General features: G+C 42.7%; 1 protein-coding gene across 2 annotated transcripts in view; it reads right to left on the bottom strand.

The window, feature by feature from the left end:
• Positions 1-2,311: 2,311 nt before the first annotated feature.
• KCNJ10 (potassium inwardly rectifying channel subfamily J member 10) overlaps positions 2,312-16,903 on the bottom strand; it is a 31,441-nt gene continuing 16,849 nt past the window's right edge. Inside the window, exons 2-3 of one of the 2 annotated variants that reach the window (XM_019716432.2) lie at positions 10,337-10,434; positions 2,312-6,566 (exon numbers count right to left, since the gene is read on the bottom strand). In XM_019716432.2, coding sequence (XP_019571991.1) covers positions 5,427-6,566 — 1,140 coding nt within the window. In that variant the 5' untranslated portion in view covers positions 10,337-10,434 and the 3' untranslated portion in view covers positions 2,312-5,426. The remainder of the gene's footprint in view (positions 6,567-10,336; positions 10,435-16,903) is intronic. The other variant, XM_019716431.2, reaches the window with a different exon arrangement.

Genomic DNA, 16,903 nt, shown 5'->3' with positions numbered 1-16,903 from the left:
TTATCAGGTATTGTGCTAAGTGCCAAGCTTGGTCACCTTGGTCACTAGGTTCCTGGTGACCAAACACTGACATGAATCCCATTCACATAGCTCTTAATGTCTGAGTGAGACAGACATTAGTCAAATAAATTCACAAGTAATGTAAAATTGCAGCTGTGGTAAATACTATGAAAGAAGGATACAGGGTACAATCATAGCTTTTAAGATGGGTGTACCATGTTTCCCCAAAAGTAAGACCTAGGCGGACAGTCAGTTCTAATGCGTCTTTTGGAGCAAAAATTAATATGACCCAGTATAATATAACATAATATATATAATATAATGTAATAATAATATAATACTGGGTCTTATATTAATTTTTACTCCAAAAGTCACATTAGAGTTGATTGTCCAGCTAGGTCTTATTTTCGGGGAAACACGGAAGTAAGGGTTAACAAGGTTGGGGATTGGCAAGCCTTAGGGAGAGTTCCACAGAAGAATAGCAGGTGCAAAGCCCAGTAAGACTCTGTGTCCCTTTATGGCATGTATCACATCTTCTATTTTTTTGTTATGTAAATGGTACCTTCCACCTAACAGGAACTCAGTATTTGCTCATTTTTCTTGACTCTTATGTCAAATGTGTTTAAACCAGAGCTCTTAGATTGATACCATTCCCTGTCTAGTGTCTGTTCCTATAAAATGTTTTCCAAAGAGATCTCACTCTGGAACATGTTAATGGTATATCTGGCCCTTAGTGTATGGTACTTGTCATTTTATCTTGTTTTCCTTACAAATTTGTAAGTTTCTTCAAACTTTAAGGGATGACATATTTCATGTATCATTTATATTGTATGTCTTATGACTCACCCCTAAACTAGTATTTCCCAAATATTGTAGATAAGTATTTATTGATGATGATAAGAGCCCCAATTTCACCCCCCACCGCCCCCATCCTTCCATTTCTGAGGAACAAGAGTCAGTGACTGTGGGATCTATTGCTCTTCATCAGAGAGAATTTAGGGCTAGATACTGACAACCAGGCCTTTTCCAGGCTAATGACATAAATGGGTTAAAAAGAAATCCATTTCTTTGAGAGTTAGGGGAAGAAGTGCCCAACTATTAAATGAGTAGGCTTACAGAGCCTTGAGGATATATAAAGAATGTCTACGTGATAGCATGGAAGGAAAATTGGGTGCATGGTCACTGGCCAAAAGGGATCCAAAGACATGATACATGCCAAAAGGGATCCAATGCCTGGGATCCAAAGCAACTTGACTTTCCTGGATTATGCTGAGCCAATTTTTGGATTTCTGGGTCTTTGAAAAATATGTATATATTGTCCTTTTAAAACTGAGTTTGAAAAGTATTTGCTAAAAGATCCTAAAGTTAATGCAGGGAGGTGCGGAAAAGGAGTAGAGGGAATGGATAATAACAATGAAGGGAAGCCTGGTCACATGATCAGAAGTTCTTCCAGCACAGCCTAATTTAGCCTCCTTTCCCGTAGATAAGCTTGTAAGTTCAGGCCTTGGTTTGGATTTCTAAAAGAAGCTAGAGTGAAGAACAGAGATTCGTCCATTTTGTTTAGCAGCTTGTTCTGAATTGACAAAAACAAAAACGTCTCACACATCTTTTTCCTAGGTAAATTTGACCTGGTTTAGTCTTTAATGCAATGAATGGGAAAACTATCCCTAGATACTTTTGCCTCAGTAGAGTTGGCCGTTACTGAACTTGGAGGCCCTTGATAACTTTACAGCAAAGTTAGTGTGTTATTTTACAAATAAACTAGGTTAACTAGCAGGAGTAAAGGACCAGGTTAGCAGCCCTGGGGAGGGGGCAGTGTCCCTGGCTTATAGCAATAGTAAAACTGGCTTCTTTTCTCCGCTAAGGCCTCATAGGGAAATTCCTGGATGGTCTTACTAGCTGACAGAGGTTGGGGCAATAGTGAAGCAAGAGCAGGGATTTCAGGAGCTTCTTCTGTATCTGCACCATCCGCTAGGGCAGCTGGTAGCCCCATTCATTTTCATACAGAAGCATCAAAGCCAAAGCACCATGCCCCATGCCCAAATGTCAGGATTGGGATTCCCCTAGCATAGACAATATTCTCTTTGGGCTGCTGGCAGTCTCACAGAGGGCTGGGCCTCTGCCTTGGGAGTTATCTTGGGCCCAACACCTCTTTTATCCTGGCCTTTGAATTCTAGGGTTGAAGCTCCCCTTCAGTGCCTCCACACAATAAAGTGTTCAGGTTCTCAGTTGAATAGCCATCGCCTCCAGGGGCTGGAGCTGCAGTTGCCCCCACCCCTGTGGAAGAAGGGAAATACAGTGTACTTCGAGAGAGGGAAATAGAAGGGTGCTTTTATTTTAAAATTTTTTAAAGTACTACAGTGACAAGACATTTCTGGGGATGGGAACACAGCATAAATAGGGATTCTCCTAGATTTCCATGGATGGAGTGTCTCCCTTTTCTTCCTGTCTCCCATCTTCCTGGTCCTATCAGCAGCACAGGATTTATCGGAAGTCTCAATGATGCCTGTTTATTTCTGAAGAGAAGCTTCCACCACTCACTTTCCTATCATCAAACCTGAAAGCCTTTATCAGGTATCTCAGTTCCATATTGAAACCAGGATTACTTGTTGTAAGTTTGGAAATATGGGGAGTCCTACCCCAAAACCACAGCAAGCTATCTGCCCCAATGCCAAGATCTCTGAACACTTCCTTTCTGTACATTCAGTATATTTGGTCCTATATATATATATCTATATACATCCCTAGATAGATAGATGATAGATAGATAGATAGATAGATAGATAGATAGATAGATAGATAGATGATAGATAGATCTCTGTATCTATAGATATAGATAGGTATAGATATAATCTGTTTCTTCTTAGATAAACCTTTCATATATATCATATCCTAATTCCCCAAGCTTCCACCTGCTCTTGTTTGCTAGCTCAAGTAAGACTCAAGGGTGTCATCAATTTCACTAGATTCCTCAGTAGCACCCTTTCTCATCTTTTGTTTTGCCCTCATCAGTTGTTTAGCCTATTCTCTGAAATCTCCCCCCTGAACATTTGTGCCTAGTGCTCCTGACATGCCAAATCCATGTTAGTGTGGTAAGGGACCCTGTTTTTTACCAGACCTGGCTGCTTCTAAAGCCTATTTGATAGCCTGAAAGAGGATTTCAGTTTAGAGAAGATGAGGTCTGTAGTCTAAAAAGCCATTTAGGGTTGACAGTGAGAGACGGAGCTTATGGGAGAATAAGCCAGGTTGAAGTGAAAGGACAATATGATATAAAGTGCAATTTAGAGTAAAGTCTGGAATCGTGGAGGAGAATCAAAAAGGGTAAGTCAGAAAATGTTCTCATTTTGTTATCCAAGAATGTGAGGAGAATCTGAATAGACATCAGGGGGTGGGAAGAGAGTAATTCCCTCAGAAGGGAAGCAGCTGTGTGCAGAAGAAACTAGAAGGAGGATAACTTGCTAATAGATAAATGACATACACAAATAGTGCAATACTTTTCACCCTTACACATTGAAAGAAATCAGGTACATTTAATGTTGAGTAAAGTTGAGGGTCCAGAAGCTGGCTCTTTGCCTTCTGTTCTCTGTTTAAGATTTTCAAGTTTTTCTGGTTCTTGCTTTCCTAAGAACTAGAGCGTAATGGTGGGGTTCACAATAAGTGGAGAATAAAGGGTCTTCATTTTCAAGGTATAATTAGAGTTCAAGGAGAGATCAATATAAGAGGATCTTGTACAGTTGTAGGTAGTAAGTGGTAACCATGGTTCCCGCCTTGGAATTTTGTTTCTCTGCAAGGCTCTGCACACAGATGCATGTACACATTCTATGTAAGTGTGTGGCTTGAGTCCACCTTAAATAAACTGCCACTTGATTCATACAGAGACTGTCTGCTGAACCACTTTGGGGTATGGTGGTGGGAGTTCCTTGGTATCTAAATGAGACCAGGAAGCACTCTTGGGATTTGGGGCTTTTGAGAAGGTTCTGGTGCTCATACACCTCTCCTGATCCCTACCACAGTCCCTGCCAGGGAACAAGGAATGGCCTGAGTCTGATCTCTTAAAGTATGCCTTTTAACTTGCCTGAAACTGGCCTCATGGCGAAGGAGAGTAGAGATGAAACTGATATTCATTTTATACCAAGTCTCAGGAATCGCTGAGGGAGACCATGGTTAATTAATCAGGAGGTATAATTTCCTTCCCTCCCAAGATTGCCTAATGAAACAGCTGGCATTTTTCAGAGGGCACTGGGAGGGGTAACAAGGAGAATAGTGTTTGCTAGCCACAGAGTTCTGCCTCTGCCCAAACCTTAACAAAACATCGCCAATTCCCAGAGGCTCTGTGTACAGCAGTCCAGATAAATTATTCATCCCACATGGTGGGGTTGATGTAACTTTCCTGGGAACTTTGTGCCCTGTGAGTCCAGTTTTAGTTGAACAGTGTTAACAAAGGGAGGCCCTTGGATTTGCCCTCCTGCCCCCCCCCCGCCTTCCTCTGAAGTTTTGGGGTTAAGGGAAGAGTGGGCTGGGCAAAAAAGAAGAGAAGCCAGGGGCAGTGTAATCTGGAACACCATTTCCAAACCTTTTTATGGGGTCTAAGCACTGGACTTTTTCCAGGGAAACATATTGTCCCATTCAGTGGACACAGGGAAACCAATCCTCCAAGGGCAGCCTGGAGGATAGGTTCACAGGTTTGGACAACAGCTTTGCATTGGTCACTCCACACTGAAGAGTTCAGAATCCAGGATGGGTGCAGGTGTGGTGGTTGTGACTATAGGTTTTCTATTTCCTTGGTCAACCCAATTCTCTGAGAGCAGAGGCATCTATGAAAGAAATGGGTATGCTAAGAGAGGGTTCACTTTCAAAACTAGAAAGAGGAAAATAGTAGTGACCAAGGACCTAGGTTATAGTCCGGAGTTGCTAACAGAAACTCACCATGAAAAACCCTAACTTCTTTGAATAGGGCTTATTAGAGACCCCAAGGAGAAATTGATCCCAGATTCCTATATTTCTGAGGGCACAGACCCCAAAGGGACCATCAGAGAGTCTGGCCTTAGGAAACTTGCTAGGTTGAAAGTTAGAGAGGGAGGGGGCTCTAGCCTCAAGTCACCAAACTTCTCGTGGTGGCAGGAGGTAGAGGGGAGTCTATCCATCCAACTGCATGGTTTTCCTAATATGAGTCTCCAAGCATTGCTGAGGCCTCTAAGCCACTTCAGCCTAATCTTCCCTCCCCTGTCCCTATCCTGGCTTAAGGGAGGTATGTAAAATACGGTAAAAGTGGGATGAGGTGACTACCCACAGACCACTGGCTTAAAGGAAAGGGAATAGGGAATAGGTGTTTCTAGAACTGTCCAGTAAGCTGGGGTAATATTCTCACTCAGGGTGCCAAAAAAAGAAATGAAACCAGAGGGATAAGGAGGTGGGAAACCAAGCTATCAGACATTGCTGATGCGCACACTAAGGGCACTGCCCTCCTTCTCAGCTTGTTCCCTTAATGACTCCTCCAACTTGAGCTTTTCGGGGTCTCCATAGCGTAGAGTGCTGTCACGAAGGCCACTAGGAGGGGCCACTTTCACAACTTGGTCAAAAAGACTGAAGTCAGCTATGTATTTGCCGCTGGCTGATAGCGAGATGGCAGGTGTGAACTCATAGCCCCAAAGGATCTCCTCTGGCAGGTAAGAGGTGCGCACTTGGCAGGTGGCACTGGTAGATTCCACTGTCCCACTTAGGATCAGCACCAGCTCAAAGTCACCCTCACCACTGCGAAGGGGAAGGTCTTTCAAGGGACTGGTGTCATCTACCACATGGTAGAAGGTAAGGGGTAGAATAAGGAAGGGGCTGTCAGAGGCCGTGTCTACTTGGAAAGTCACATTGACCTGGTTGAGCCGAATGTTCTCGCCCTCCTTGGTCTGGTGGGTCTGAAGCAGTTTGCCTGTCACCTGGCAGCCAATGAGGAGGCTCTTACGCATATTGGCAACTCGGATCATAAGGCAGGGCTTCCCATTGTGGGCAGCTATGACTGCATGCTGGCTAAAACGGATAGTCTCAGCCCGCTTCTTGGGCCGAGCAATCTTTGCCAGGAAGGTACCTGTGATGAAGATTTCCAGGATGGTGGTGAGCACCAGCTGGGCAATCAGAAGCACAATGGCCAGTGGGCACTCTTCACTGATGTAACGGAAGCCATAGCCAATGGTGGTCTGGGATTCAAGGGAGAAGAGGAAGGCCCCAGTGAGTGTGTGCACCTGTACCACACAGGGAGTATGGTTGGCTGGGGGGCCCAGCTCCAGCAGGTCCCCATGGGCTACAGCTACCAGATACCACACCACACCAAAGAGGAACCAGGTGCCTGCAAAAGTGGCAGAGAAGAGCAGAAGCTTGTAGCGCCACTGCATGTCAATGAAGGTTGTCCACAGGTCCTTGAGGTAGAGGAAGCGCTTGTCAGCAATGTGCTCCATTTTCACATTGCTGCGACCATCTTTTGTCAGGACTCTCCGCCGTCGTATCCCTGGGCCCATTAGGGGCCGGCTTTCTGTCTGAGTGGTTTGACTGTAATATACCTTGGCAACTGATGTCATCTGGAGGGAGCAAGACAGTATAATGGAGGTTATTGCAGGAATCCAGCCAACTCCCAGCCATCACCCCATGGGAAGGAAGAAATAACATTCATTTTGGTACCACTGATTTGTTCTTTTATTAGCAAATATTTCTTGAGCACTTGCGATATGCCAGGCACTGTGCAAGATGCTGGTAAGTCAAAGATGAAAATAACATCATCCTTGCTGTCTAAGAACTCGCAGCCTAGTGAGAAAGACATGTGTTCAATGAGCAAATGATTGCAATACCATCTATTAGGTATTTGTAATTCTTAGGAGAGGCAGAGAAGAAAGAGTAATAAGTTCACAGTTTCTTGAATGTAGGGCCAGAGTAAAGAGAGCTCTACTGGTCTCCATTTACCACAAAACCAATTCTGTGAATATCTCTAATTCTAAAATAAGACCCCTCCTCACCCTCATGAATGGCATCAGCAAGAAAGACTACCCTGTTGAGATCCTTCCAGGCTAACCCTGCTTAATACACACATACCCTTAATTTGTCCATTCTTTCCCCTAGCCCCAAGTCTATACTCATTGATGATACTAAGATATTCATCTAGCTTAGAAAATAGCAGAAACTGCCTGTTCTTCTACCCTTCAAGATGTTCTCTAAGCACCCAGCCCATATCACTATGTACTACTATCATCATCATCATCATCATCATCATCATCATCATCTATTTGCATCATCTGGGGAACTTTGGTCTGGGTTAGGGTCTGGGGTGGTATTAGGAAGAGCAACAGACAGGACAAAAAGAGCAAGAAGAAATAAGCAATGGTGGTGGAGAAGCAACATGCTGAAGCTTCCTGGCAGCACTAGAATATTTTCCCAGGGACTGGGAGAAATGCCAGGTTGGAGGTGGCAAAACTGTCCTGATTGAATGAAGTAGGAGGTTAGGAGTATATGTTAGTTAGTGGCTATGTCTGCACAAGCTTAAATTCAGGATTGCTATTTGTCCTGATAGTAGAAAGTGGGACAAGACTCTGAAATAGGAGACAGCTCACTTAATACAAGGTGCTTGGCACCCCTGCCCAAGGAGTAACTTGTAGTTTTCCAGTAGAGAAATAATTTTAATCACTTGAGCCCTTTGACTCTGGATCTGATGGCCAGATCTTCTGGGAAGGAGCAGAGTGATCTCTGGGGAGTTTGGTCCTTGGAGAACAGAGAGGCTCATCACATTCTCCCTTCTGAGAAGTCTGAGCCATTGCATTTTATCATTTTTCTTCACGCTGCCTCCAACTCTATCTTCTCCATGGCCTTACACCTGGAAAACGCTAAATAATTTGGGTCCATTCATATACCCACCCAAGTAAGCACTAAGTTGGAGATCAACAATGGATGAGACAGAATGTTCAGAGTTAACCAGGAGCCCATTTTACCAACCCCCACCCACTTGGAACTTTTGCCTGAGTGAGACTACTCAGCCAGACCTGGATACCATCTACTTCCCAATATCCTTATCTACTTTGGAGCAAAAGGAAAGCTCTGTGATTATGAAGTTTGAAGGTTTTTTATTTAGATCCCAAGTAAAGCCCATTCAGTACTCTATAGTAATAGGAATATTAAGAAACAACCGCTATAATGCCTGCATTTATATACCATTTCAAAGTTCACACATTCACATGCCTTCTCATTTGATCCTCAAACTCTTGAAATATGTGAAACCTCTATAAGAGATTTTGAGGCACTGTTAGAGAACAGAGAAAATGCTGGAAAGTTGTGAATGAGTGAACGTAATTTTCAATAAGAAAAATGAGATATGTTTCACAAACTACAGACAAATAAGTGAACTATTGATACTAGGCAAGACTCTAGAATGGAACAGTAAGACTGTAAGTATGTGGGCAGAGTGGGGGGAAAGGTAGTTAGCAGTAAGACCCAGCATGGGGTTAATAAGAATAAGTCACATCAAACTAACCTAATTTCCTTCTATGTCAAGGTTACCAAATTGACACATCAGAGACATGCAATAGATATAGCATATCTAAGCAAGAGTTTTGACAAGATCTCTCATTATATCCTTAGGGATATGTCAGAGAACAATAAACAGAATGCTACTCTAATTAAAAATAAAAATAGAAAAAGAATGGTACTGGTGAGCGGGTTGTAATAGCCTGGACTCAGTTTTTTAGTGATGTACCAGAGAGCTTTATCTTTGGCCTTACCCTATTCCAAGTTCTTAACACTAATTTTATTCAAAATTATAGAACGCATGGCTATCAATTATGTGAATGACACAAATGAGATGAATCACAAATGCAAGGTTGGGGGCAGAATTAGGATCCAAAAGGGGACAGATGAGTGGGCCAAATCTAACAAAAAGGATAAATGTTGGGTTATGTGTTTGGGTCCAAAAATTACCTGAGTATGTTTTGGATTGCAAAGATTTGATTTAGGAAGCAGAACTATGAAAGTAAATTTTAGCAGAAAAGAATCATGTATGACTTACCTATGTGTTTTGGTTGCCAAAAAAGCAATGCAATCTTAGGTTACTTTAGTTGAATTAAAGTAGAATAAAGAAGTAGATGATTCTGCTCTGCTCTGTTCATCTCATACCTGCAGTATTGAGTAGCAAGGAAAAATGAGGATATGAAAGGATTTACAACCAGATCGTATAAGAAATTATTGAAGGATATGGAGTTTAGTTGGGAAAAGAGAAGATTTGAGTCATGTGATGGCTGTGTGCAAATATTTGATTTGAAGGCCTGTCAAGTGAACAGGTTTGAATTTTTCTTTGCACTCCAAGAGGAGCAACCAGGATCAATGAGTTCAAACAACACGGGAAAAGATTCCAGATTCATATGACAAAGAACACTGTAACAACTGGGACATTCAAATGTAGAAAGAACTTCTCGAAAGGTAGCGCGAGTACTCTGTCCCCTGAGGTATTCAAGTACAGGTTGGACAAGCACTTTGTAGATATTCTCTAGAGGAGAGTAAAGCTTTGGATGGTAGATTGAAAGATTGTCTTTAAGCTTCCACTTACACTCATGGGGATCAAGATGCCTCCCTCCTCCTCCCAATCCCTACCCCTGCGTTTCCTATGGTAACATTCGGGGGTCCTTCACCAAAGTCCTAACTTTGTCTGTGTTGAGCAGAGATTCTGCATATCTGGGGAAATGGAAGCTCAAGAAAAGCTTTGCTTATCATTCTCAAAACAATAGTCTTTGATTATAGATCACTTTATAGTTTATAAAATATGTAATTTGACCCACACACCATGAGGTAAGTAGGAAAGACATCGTTAGAAACTAAGGCTCAGACAGATTTCCCCCAAGTAGATCAGTGATAGAGTTGGTCTTCTGACTTCTGGTCCAGAGCTTTGTAATTGTAGCAACTGCTCCTGTGTTCCTCAGGTTGATTCTCATGGATCTCATGTTCTCAGGAGGTATAATACCTCTGTGGTACCCTGTATGGAGGATCATGGCTGAGACAGAGAAGACAGAGCCTGGAGCTTCTAGAGTCCAATGTTAAGGCTACGGACATAGCACTGGAGATTTTGGCTACTGGCTAAAACTCTGTTGTGATTACAGCCTCCAGTTGTGTGTGTTGTCAGCCTTTAGATCTGCCTCCTCCAGCTGTTACCTGCTGCTCCCAGCTGTTATGCCACCACCCACAGCCAAACAGCTCTGTTCTCGGTGGTGGTGAGAATCAGAAGTGGTTAAACAATCAGATACACTCCACCCACAGTTGTCCAGGCCCCTGGGAAGGGAACAGGCCAAAGTTCTGGAAATGGTAGTTACTGCCCCACCTGAAACACATACTCTTTCCTCTAGAGGGTGCTGTTTCCCCAAAACAGTCCCAGTTAGATGCAAGGGACCGGATCTGAAGAATTCTGAAAACCAGCCTCTGAGGAGTGAAAACAGAAACAAAGACAATCACCTTCTTTCTCCTCTGAAAATTGAACTAATGATTCTTTCCCTGAAACAAAGGCTAGTCATACCTACAGTGATGCCCAGCATGTTCCTCAGCAAATACCATTGCCACCCACTGCTTCATGCCTGTCGATCAGCCAACCCAGAGTTGCTTTCTTTACCTGTGAGCCCATGAGTCATTTATTCTCCAGAATTAATGGATTTATCAGAGCCTTTCTTGAGTACAGGACTTCTCTGGAGTATGAACATTGATCTGGTGCCTCTCATGACTCAAATTGATCTATGGCTCCCTGTTGCTTTTAGGATAAGCTGCAAGCCTCTGAGCACAGAATTCAAGACCCTTCTTGATTTGGTCTCTGCCTATTTCTTGGCTTTACTCTTACCACTCTTCTACATGAATCCTGGACTCCAGCCCTGTAAAGAGCCTCACTGTTTCATTCTTTCTACCTTTGGACATGCTTTCACATTGCCCCGCTCCATGCCTATCTGATGACTTCCTACTTATCTTTCAAGATTCAAGTGTTAGTTGCCATTTGAAGTTTTCCCCGACCATCAAAGAAATAGTTCATCTTTTCTATCTTCTCGTCCTACCCCAGCATGGTTTACTAAGCACGGACTTGTATACATCCTATTTTAAAACATCATTGTGGGGACAGCCAGATGGCTCAGTTGTTTAGAGTGTGAGCTCTGAACAACAGGGTTCCCGGTTCAATTCCCACATGGGCCAGTGAGCTGCGCCCTCCACAACTAGATTGAAGACAATGAGCTGCCGCTGAGCTTCCAGAGGGACGGCTGGATGGCTCAGCTGGTTAGAGTGTGAGCTCTCAACAAGGTTGCTGGTTTAATTCCCACATGGGATGGTGGACTGCGCCCCCTGCAACTAAAGATTGAAAATGGTGACTGGACTTGGAGCTGAGCTGCGTACTCCACAGCTAGATTGAAGGACAACAACTTGGACCTGATGGACTTGGAGCTGATGGGCCCTGGAGAAACACACTGTTCCCCAATATTCCCCAATAAAATTTAAAAATCAAACATTCTTAAAAAAATGGAATGTACAAATTTAATTTCACATTAAAAAAATCATTGTGCTTTGCAATGGTTTTTTACCATTGTTTGTCACCTGTGAATTCTTAATTTAAGGTCACAGACTGTGATTTTCACCTGTTTCCCTAGTACCCAGCAGTTTGTTAAGAAAGAATAAGTAAAGAAATGACTGAAAGCCTGATCTGGATAGGCAGAGGCCTGAGTGAGCGCTGCAGCCTTTGTCTGTTTCACAGGAGATGATGAGTTTATGGAGACCTTCAGGTGGTGCCATGGCAGGTTGGGAGGAACCCAAGTTTACACAGGCTCCACTAAAGCTGCAAATGTTTACAAATCCTTTTTTCCAAAGGAGGGAGAAAGCAAGCCCCAAGGCATTAGGCCCAGCTCTCCTCTGGGTCAGCTGTTCCCTTTGCAGGCTGGATGGAGAGAGAGAATGAGCCTTGTAAATTGCTGTGGTCATTGGAGTGGACTATGTCAATTTAAGTGTCTAAAAAGGAAGCTTCAACCTCCTCCTCTGAGCAATGGTGGAGGGGGTAGGGAAGAGCTGTGCACCTTCTCCTGTCAGGTTAGATTGGCAGCAGTGTGAACCTGAGCCAAGAACTTTGTTTTCTCTGTGGCAAAAGCAACTTGACTGAAAGGAATTTTGGGTACTAATACTAAATGCATTTATTTCCAAATGTGAACAAATCCTCTTTTTTCTCCTACCTGCTGCTTCTCTTTGGTTTCCTAAACAGTTAATGATGTCATCATCCTCTGAGTTACCACACTACAAATCTTGTATCACCTCAAACTCCCACATCTCAACATTCATCTGATGCCACGTGGACTTGTTACTTGTGCCTCTTCCTCTTTGGTTCATTATCTTAATGCATTTTGGCTGAATCACTGCATCAGCCTCTCACTCATCTTTTCCGTTCTTTCTCTCCTAAATCCATCCCACACTGCTACTGGGTTACTCTTCCTCAACTACACCTCTGATCAGGAATCAATGAGCATGTATCCAATACTTTACAAAACACTTCCAGATTTCATTCTCATGGCATTCCTATAAAGCGTTAAGATTATAATCCTTATTTTATGAAAAAGGAAACTGAGGTTCAGAGAGATGACGTGACTTGGTAAACTGTGGAACTGAACTCATGCTCAGGTCCTCTGTCTCCCAAACCCAACCACTTTTCACTGTACTGTAACTGTCTCAGATCCTTCCTTAGCTCACAAGATTTTAATGTCTCCCCATTATCTACCAAAGAGAGGCCAAACTCAGTCTGGCATATTTGGTCTTCTTTACTTGGCTTCTAAACCTCCTTTCCACCTTATTTCCTACCTTTCCTGTCCTTTGGCAAAGCTTCAGGCAAACCAACTGTTCCCTGCTTCCTGTTGTACACATCCATGCTCTTCTCTCTTCTGGGCCTCACCTTTCTTCTTGTCTCTATGTCCAAGATCTTTTTCAGAGCCCAGTTCAAATGACCCCTCTGCCATAAAGCCTTCTCATCCCCACAGGGTTAGTACCTTAAGTATTAACTCTTGAACAACATGGTGGGTAGGGGAGCCAACCACCTGTGCAGTCAAACATTTAAGTCGGCCCTCCACATATACAGATTCCCAACTATGGATCAGAAATACAGTTGGCCCTTGAACAAGGAGGGTTTGAACTGTGTGGGCCCATTTATATGCATATTTTAAAAATAAATACTGTAAATGTATTTTCCTTATGATGTTCTTAGTAATATTTTATTTTCTCTAGCTTACTTTATTGTAAGAATATAGTATATAGTATATTTAATATACAAAATATGTGTCAATCAACTGTTTATGTTATAGGTAAGGCTTCCAGTCAACAGTAGGCTATTAGTTAAGTTTTTGGGGAGTCAATAATTATACATGAATGCTCCACTGGGTTGGGTTAGAGCCCCTATCTCCCCCCCCACACATAGTTCAAGGGTCAACTACATATCCAGCTACACGTTTATGGCACATTTATTTGGTACATCATTTGTCTTCTACTACAAATAAGCTTATTGAAATAAGGATTCAGGGCATATGTTTTGATTAGCCTGATGTATGATTAGCACGATGTATGACAAATAGTAGGTGTTCAAGAAGTATTTTATGTGTGAATGAGTGAGCCTCAGAGGGCTCCCTAACCACTAAGGCTATAGGGGCCAATCTAAGAGAATTGTGAATGGACTCCACAATTCTCCAAAATAGTAGGGCTCAAGAAATGTGAAAGCTCTTGTCCTGGGCAGGACTGATGAAACTTCCCTCTGGTCCAGGGCCTCTCTCATATGTGGACCTTCTCATTTTCCCTTCTTGTTTGTGTATTGATTTTCTTATGTTTTTTCTTTTTTCTTGTACACACAGAAACCCAATAACTAATTATCAACACTGATAGATATGCAAATGAGCCAGATGTTCTCATCTGTAATGATGTTTCCCATCACACAGGAAGACCTATGCAGTTTCAGCTGTGTTTTCATGCATTCATAAACAATTTTTTTTAGCATCTACTAGGTGTGAGATTCGAAACAAAACACTGGAATATGAAGATGATTTAGATGTGGATTCTGACCTTGAAGACCTTATAATCTAACAAGGGAGGTAACAATAAAATAGGCAGGAAGTGATAAGTGCCATAGAAGAGGTATCCATGAAGTGCTAGGGGAGCTTGCAAAGGGAAAGGTGACATCTAGCTTAAGGGAGCAAGGCTGGGAAGGAAATTAGCGTGTATTGATTGAGCACCTATTACATGCTAGGCTCCAGCTAAGGTTGCTGGGGATTTTTTCTATATCCTAACTCATATAATTCCCCCAACAACCCCAGCAGAATGTTATTATCCCCATTTATACCAGGAAACATCAGTAACAAGCAGGAGCTGAGTTTTTTCCTGCATATCTAACTGTCTCACTCAGGGAAGATTTTTATAGAGAAAGGCAGCAATGGAACTGGTCCTGAAAGATAGGCAAGATTTGGACCCTTTGGAGATTGGGGTTTGAAGGTCAAAGAGAAGGCCCTTCCAGGGAAGGGAACAGTGTGAGCAAAAGGCATAACACTGAGGAAATCCAGGGCCAGCCAGGGGACAGGAGCCATTTATTTTGGTTGAAGTGTTGGGAGCACATGAGAGATTTAATAGGACAAATTGGGAAAACAATGATGTGCTCTGATCCTTAACACACTCCTGCTTCATGTGTTTACAAGTCAATCACCAGAATGAGGAGCAACGTCCTGGGAATGCAGCCCTGTGGCCTCTTCCCCACAGCGCACTGGCCTGCTGGACATCCTTTCCCAGAGCCACTGTTTTTGACTGTGGAGTCCTTCCTCCTCCTAACATTTGGTTCAGCGAAATGGAAGGAGAGAGAAGGAGGTGACTACCATTTACTGAAATGCCTGCTTTAGACCAGCACTTCACATTTCGTCTCTGCAACAACAACACTGTAAAACAGAGTTTTTCATGATTACTGATGAAACAGGTTCAGAGACCCCGGTGACAGCGCTTCCCAGCAGCAGAGCTGACATTAGTACCTAGTTCTGGCTGTGTTCCAAAGTCCTTTCCACTATGTCATCAGGTGAATCATATAGTGAATTTGCCTTCACTGAGCAAATACAACAACACTCAACAACCAGAGAAGATGACACCTAGAGCATGCTAGGAGGTGAGCGGGAACTCGCCTGGTATGAAAACTCACCGGCAGTGACATCAAGGGTGTATCTGCTGGTTGGTGGTGATACTCTTTTTGTTATTGCATTATCCCAAGTTCCTTCTTCTGGGTTTGCATGGCATGTCTTTATTCTCCCCATTTCCTTCCCTTGGGCTCTGTTGCCAGCTCTTTTCCCATCTCTTTTATCATCTGTGCTGCCCTGCTTGCCCCTTTTTGTATTTCATGCTGACTTACTAAAGTGTTACTCCCTTCTGTCCTCCTTTGCATCTTCCTCTGTATATTTTCATTCCCTACACACCTCTCTAGACTGTCCCTTCTTCTCATTATAGTTTCTTCAGCCTCCTGGAGAGCTGATTTTTGAAGCTATGGAGGAATAGTATGCTATATATCTAATCACACTCTAACCTTCAAATTCTGTACCACACTATCTCCATCGGCATGTCCACATCAATGGAGGCATTCTAAGCCCTGCAGCCTCCTTGTCTCCCTACTTCTTCCCTCCAGAAAACATCCTCTCATTTTAGGATTTAGAAACAGGGTGAGAAAGGGAGGCAGTTTCCATTATAGGTATTAACTAATCCAATTATTTTAGGTTTGAAGGCATTCCTGAACCATTCACTGTGGTGTATAGATAAATAAATAGGTGGATAGAAATAATGAGTGATAGTACCAGCTCTCTCTGTCCCAGTATCTGCCCATCATGCTCAAGTGCTATGTGTTGGGAGAGCCCTGTACACAAACAGCAGTATCAGCCTCTGAAGCTGAGGTTAGGCTGGTCTCTAAGCCCACACTCATCTTGGACATCTGAACTAGGTACATGCCCAGCATAGAATTCTGAAATGGAGTGAAAGAATCAGGCATAAGGCTGTTTGAAGATACTGCCAGGAAAAAAGAGGCATCATTGCTTTGTGGAAAGTGGGCTGAATTGGGAAGCAAAAGGCATAGAAGCCATTCTCAACTCTGCCACTGACTCGCAGTGACCTTGGGCACATTTCTAAACCTTGCAGGACTTTATTTCTTTACTTATGGAATAAGGATGTTATATTAGTTCCACATGTCTCAAACCAGTGTGCCAGGAGTTACTCAAAGCCACAGGATTAAGTTTAGTGCATTTTCCTGAGATAATCAATTTTACTCAAAGATTTTGAAGTAAAATATTATTTTAATATTAAATAAATAACACAGTGGAATAAAAATTTACATGATTTAAAAGACAAAAAAGATTTCAAGAATGTCCAACGGGTGGCTCATCCCTGTATCTTTTGGGGTATAATTCCCTCTCCTCTGTCTTTCAGAAGGAATTACTGGGTCAGTTTGGGAGGTCCTGTGTTTGAAGATTATCAAGGTCACGTTCTGCTTTAAAACTGCATGTCTATGGAAACAACCAAAATGTCCTTCGAAAGATGAATGGATAAAGAAGTTGTGGTATATATACACAATGGAATACTATTCGGCGGTAAGAAAAGATGATATAGGAACATTTGTGACAACATGGATGGATCTTGAGAGTGTAATGCTGAGCGAAATAAGTCAGACAGAAAAAGCAGAGAACCATGTGATTTCACTGATATGTGGTATATAAACCAAAAGCAACAAAAGAACAAGACAAACAAATGAGAAACAGAAACTCATAAACACAGACAATGGTTTGGTGGTTACCAGAGGGTAAGGGGGGTGGGGGGTGGGGGGTGGGAGATGAGGGTAAGGGGGATCGAATATATGGTGATGGAAGGAGAACTGACT

Source organism: Rhinolophus sinicus, linkage group LG17 (assembly GCF_036562045.2).
Source record: "Rhinolophus sinicus isolate RSC01 linkage group LG17, ASM3656204v1, whole genome shotgun sequence".
Taxonomy (NCBI): Eukaryota; Metazoa; Chordata; class Mammalia; order Chiroptera; family Rhinolophidae; genus Rhinolophus; species Rhinolophus sinicus.
The sequence above is the reverse complement of the archived record's forward strand: the minus strand, read 5'-3'. Positions and strand labels throughout refer to the sequence as shown.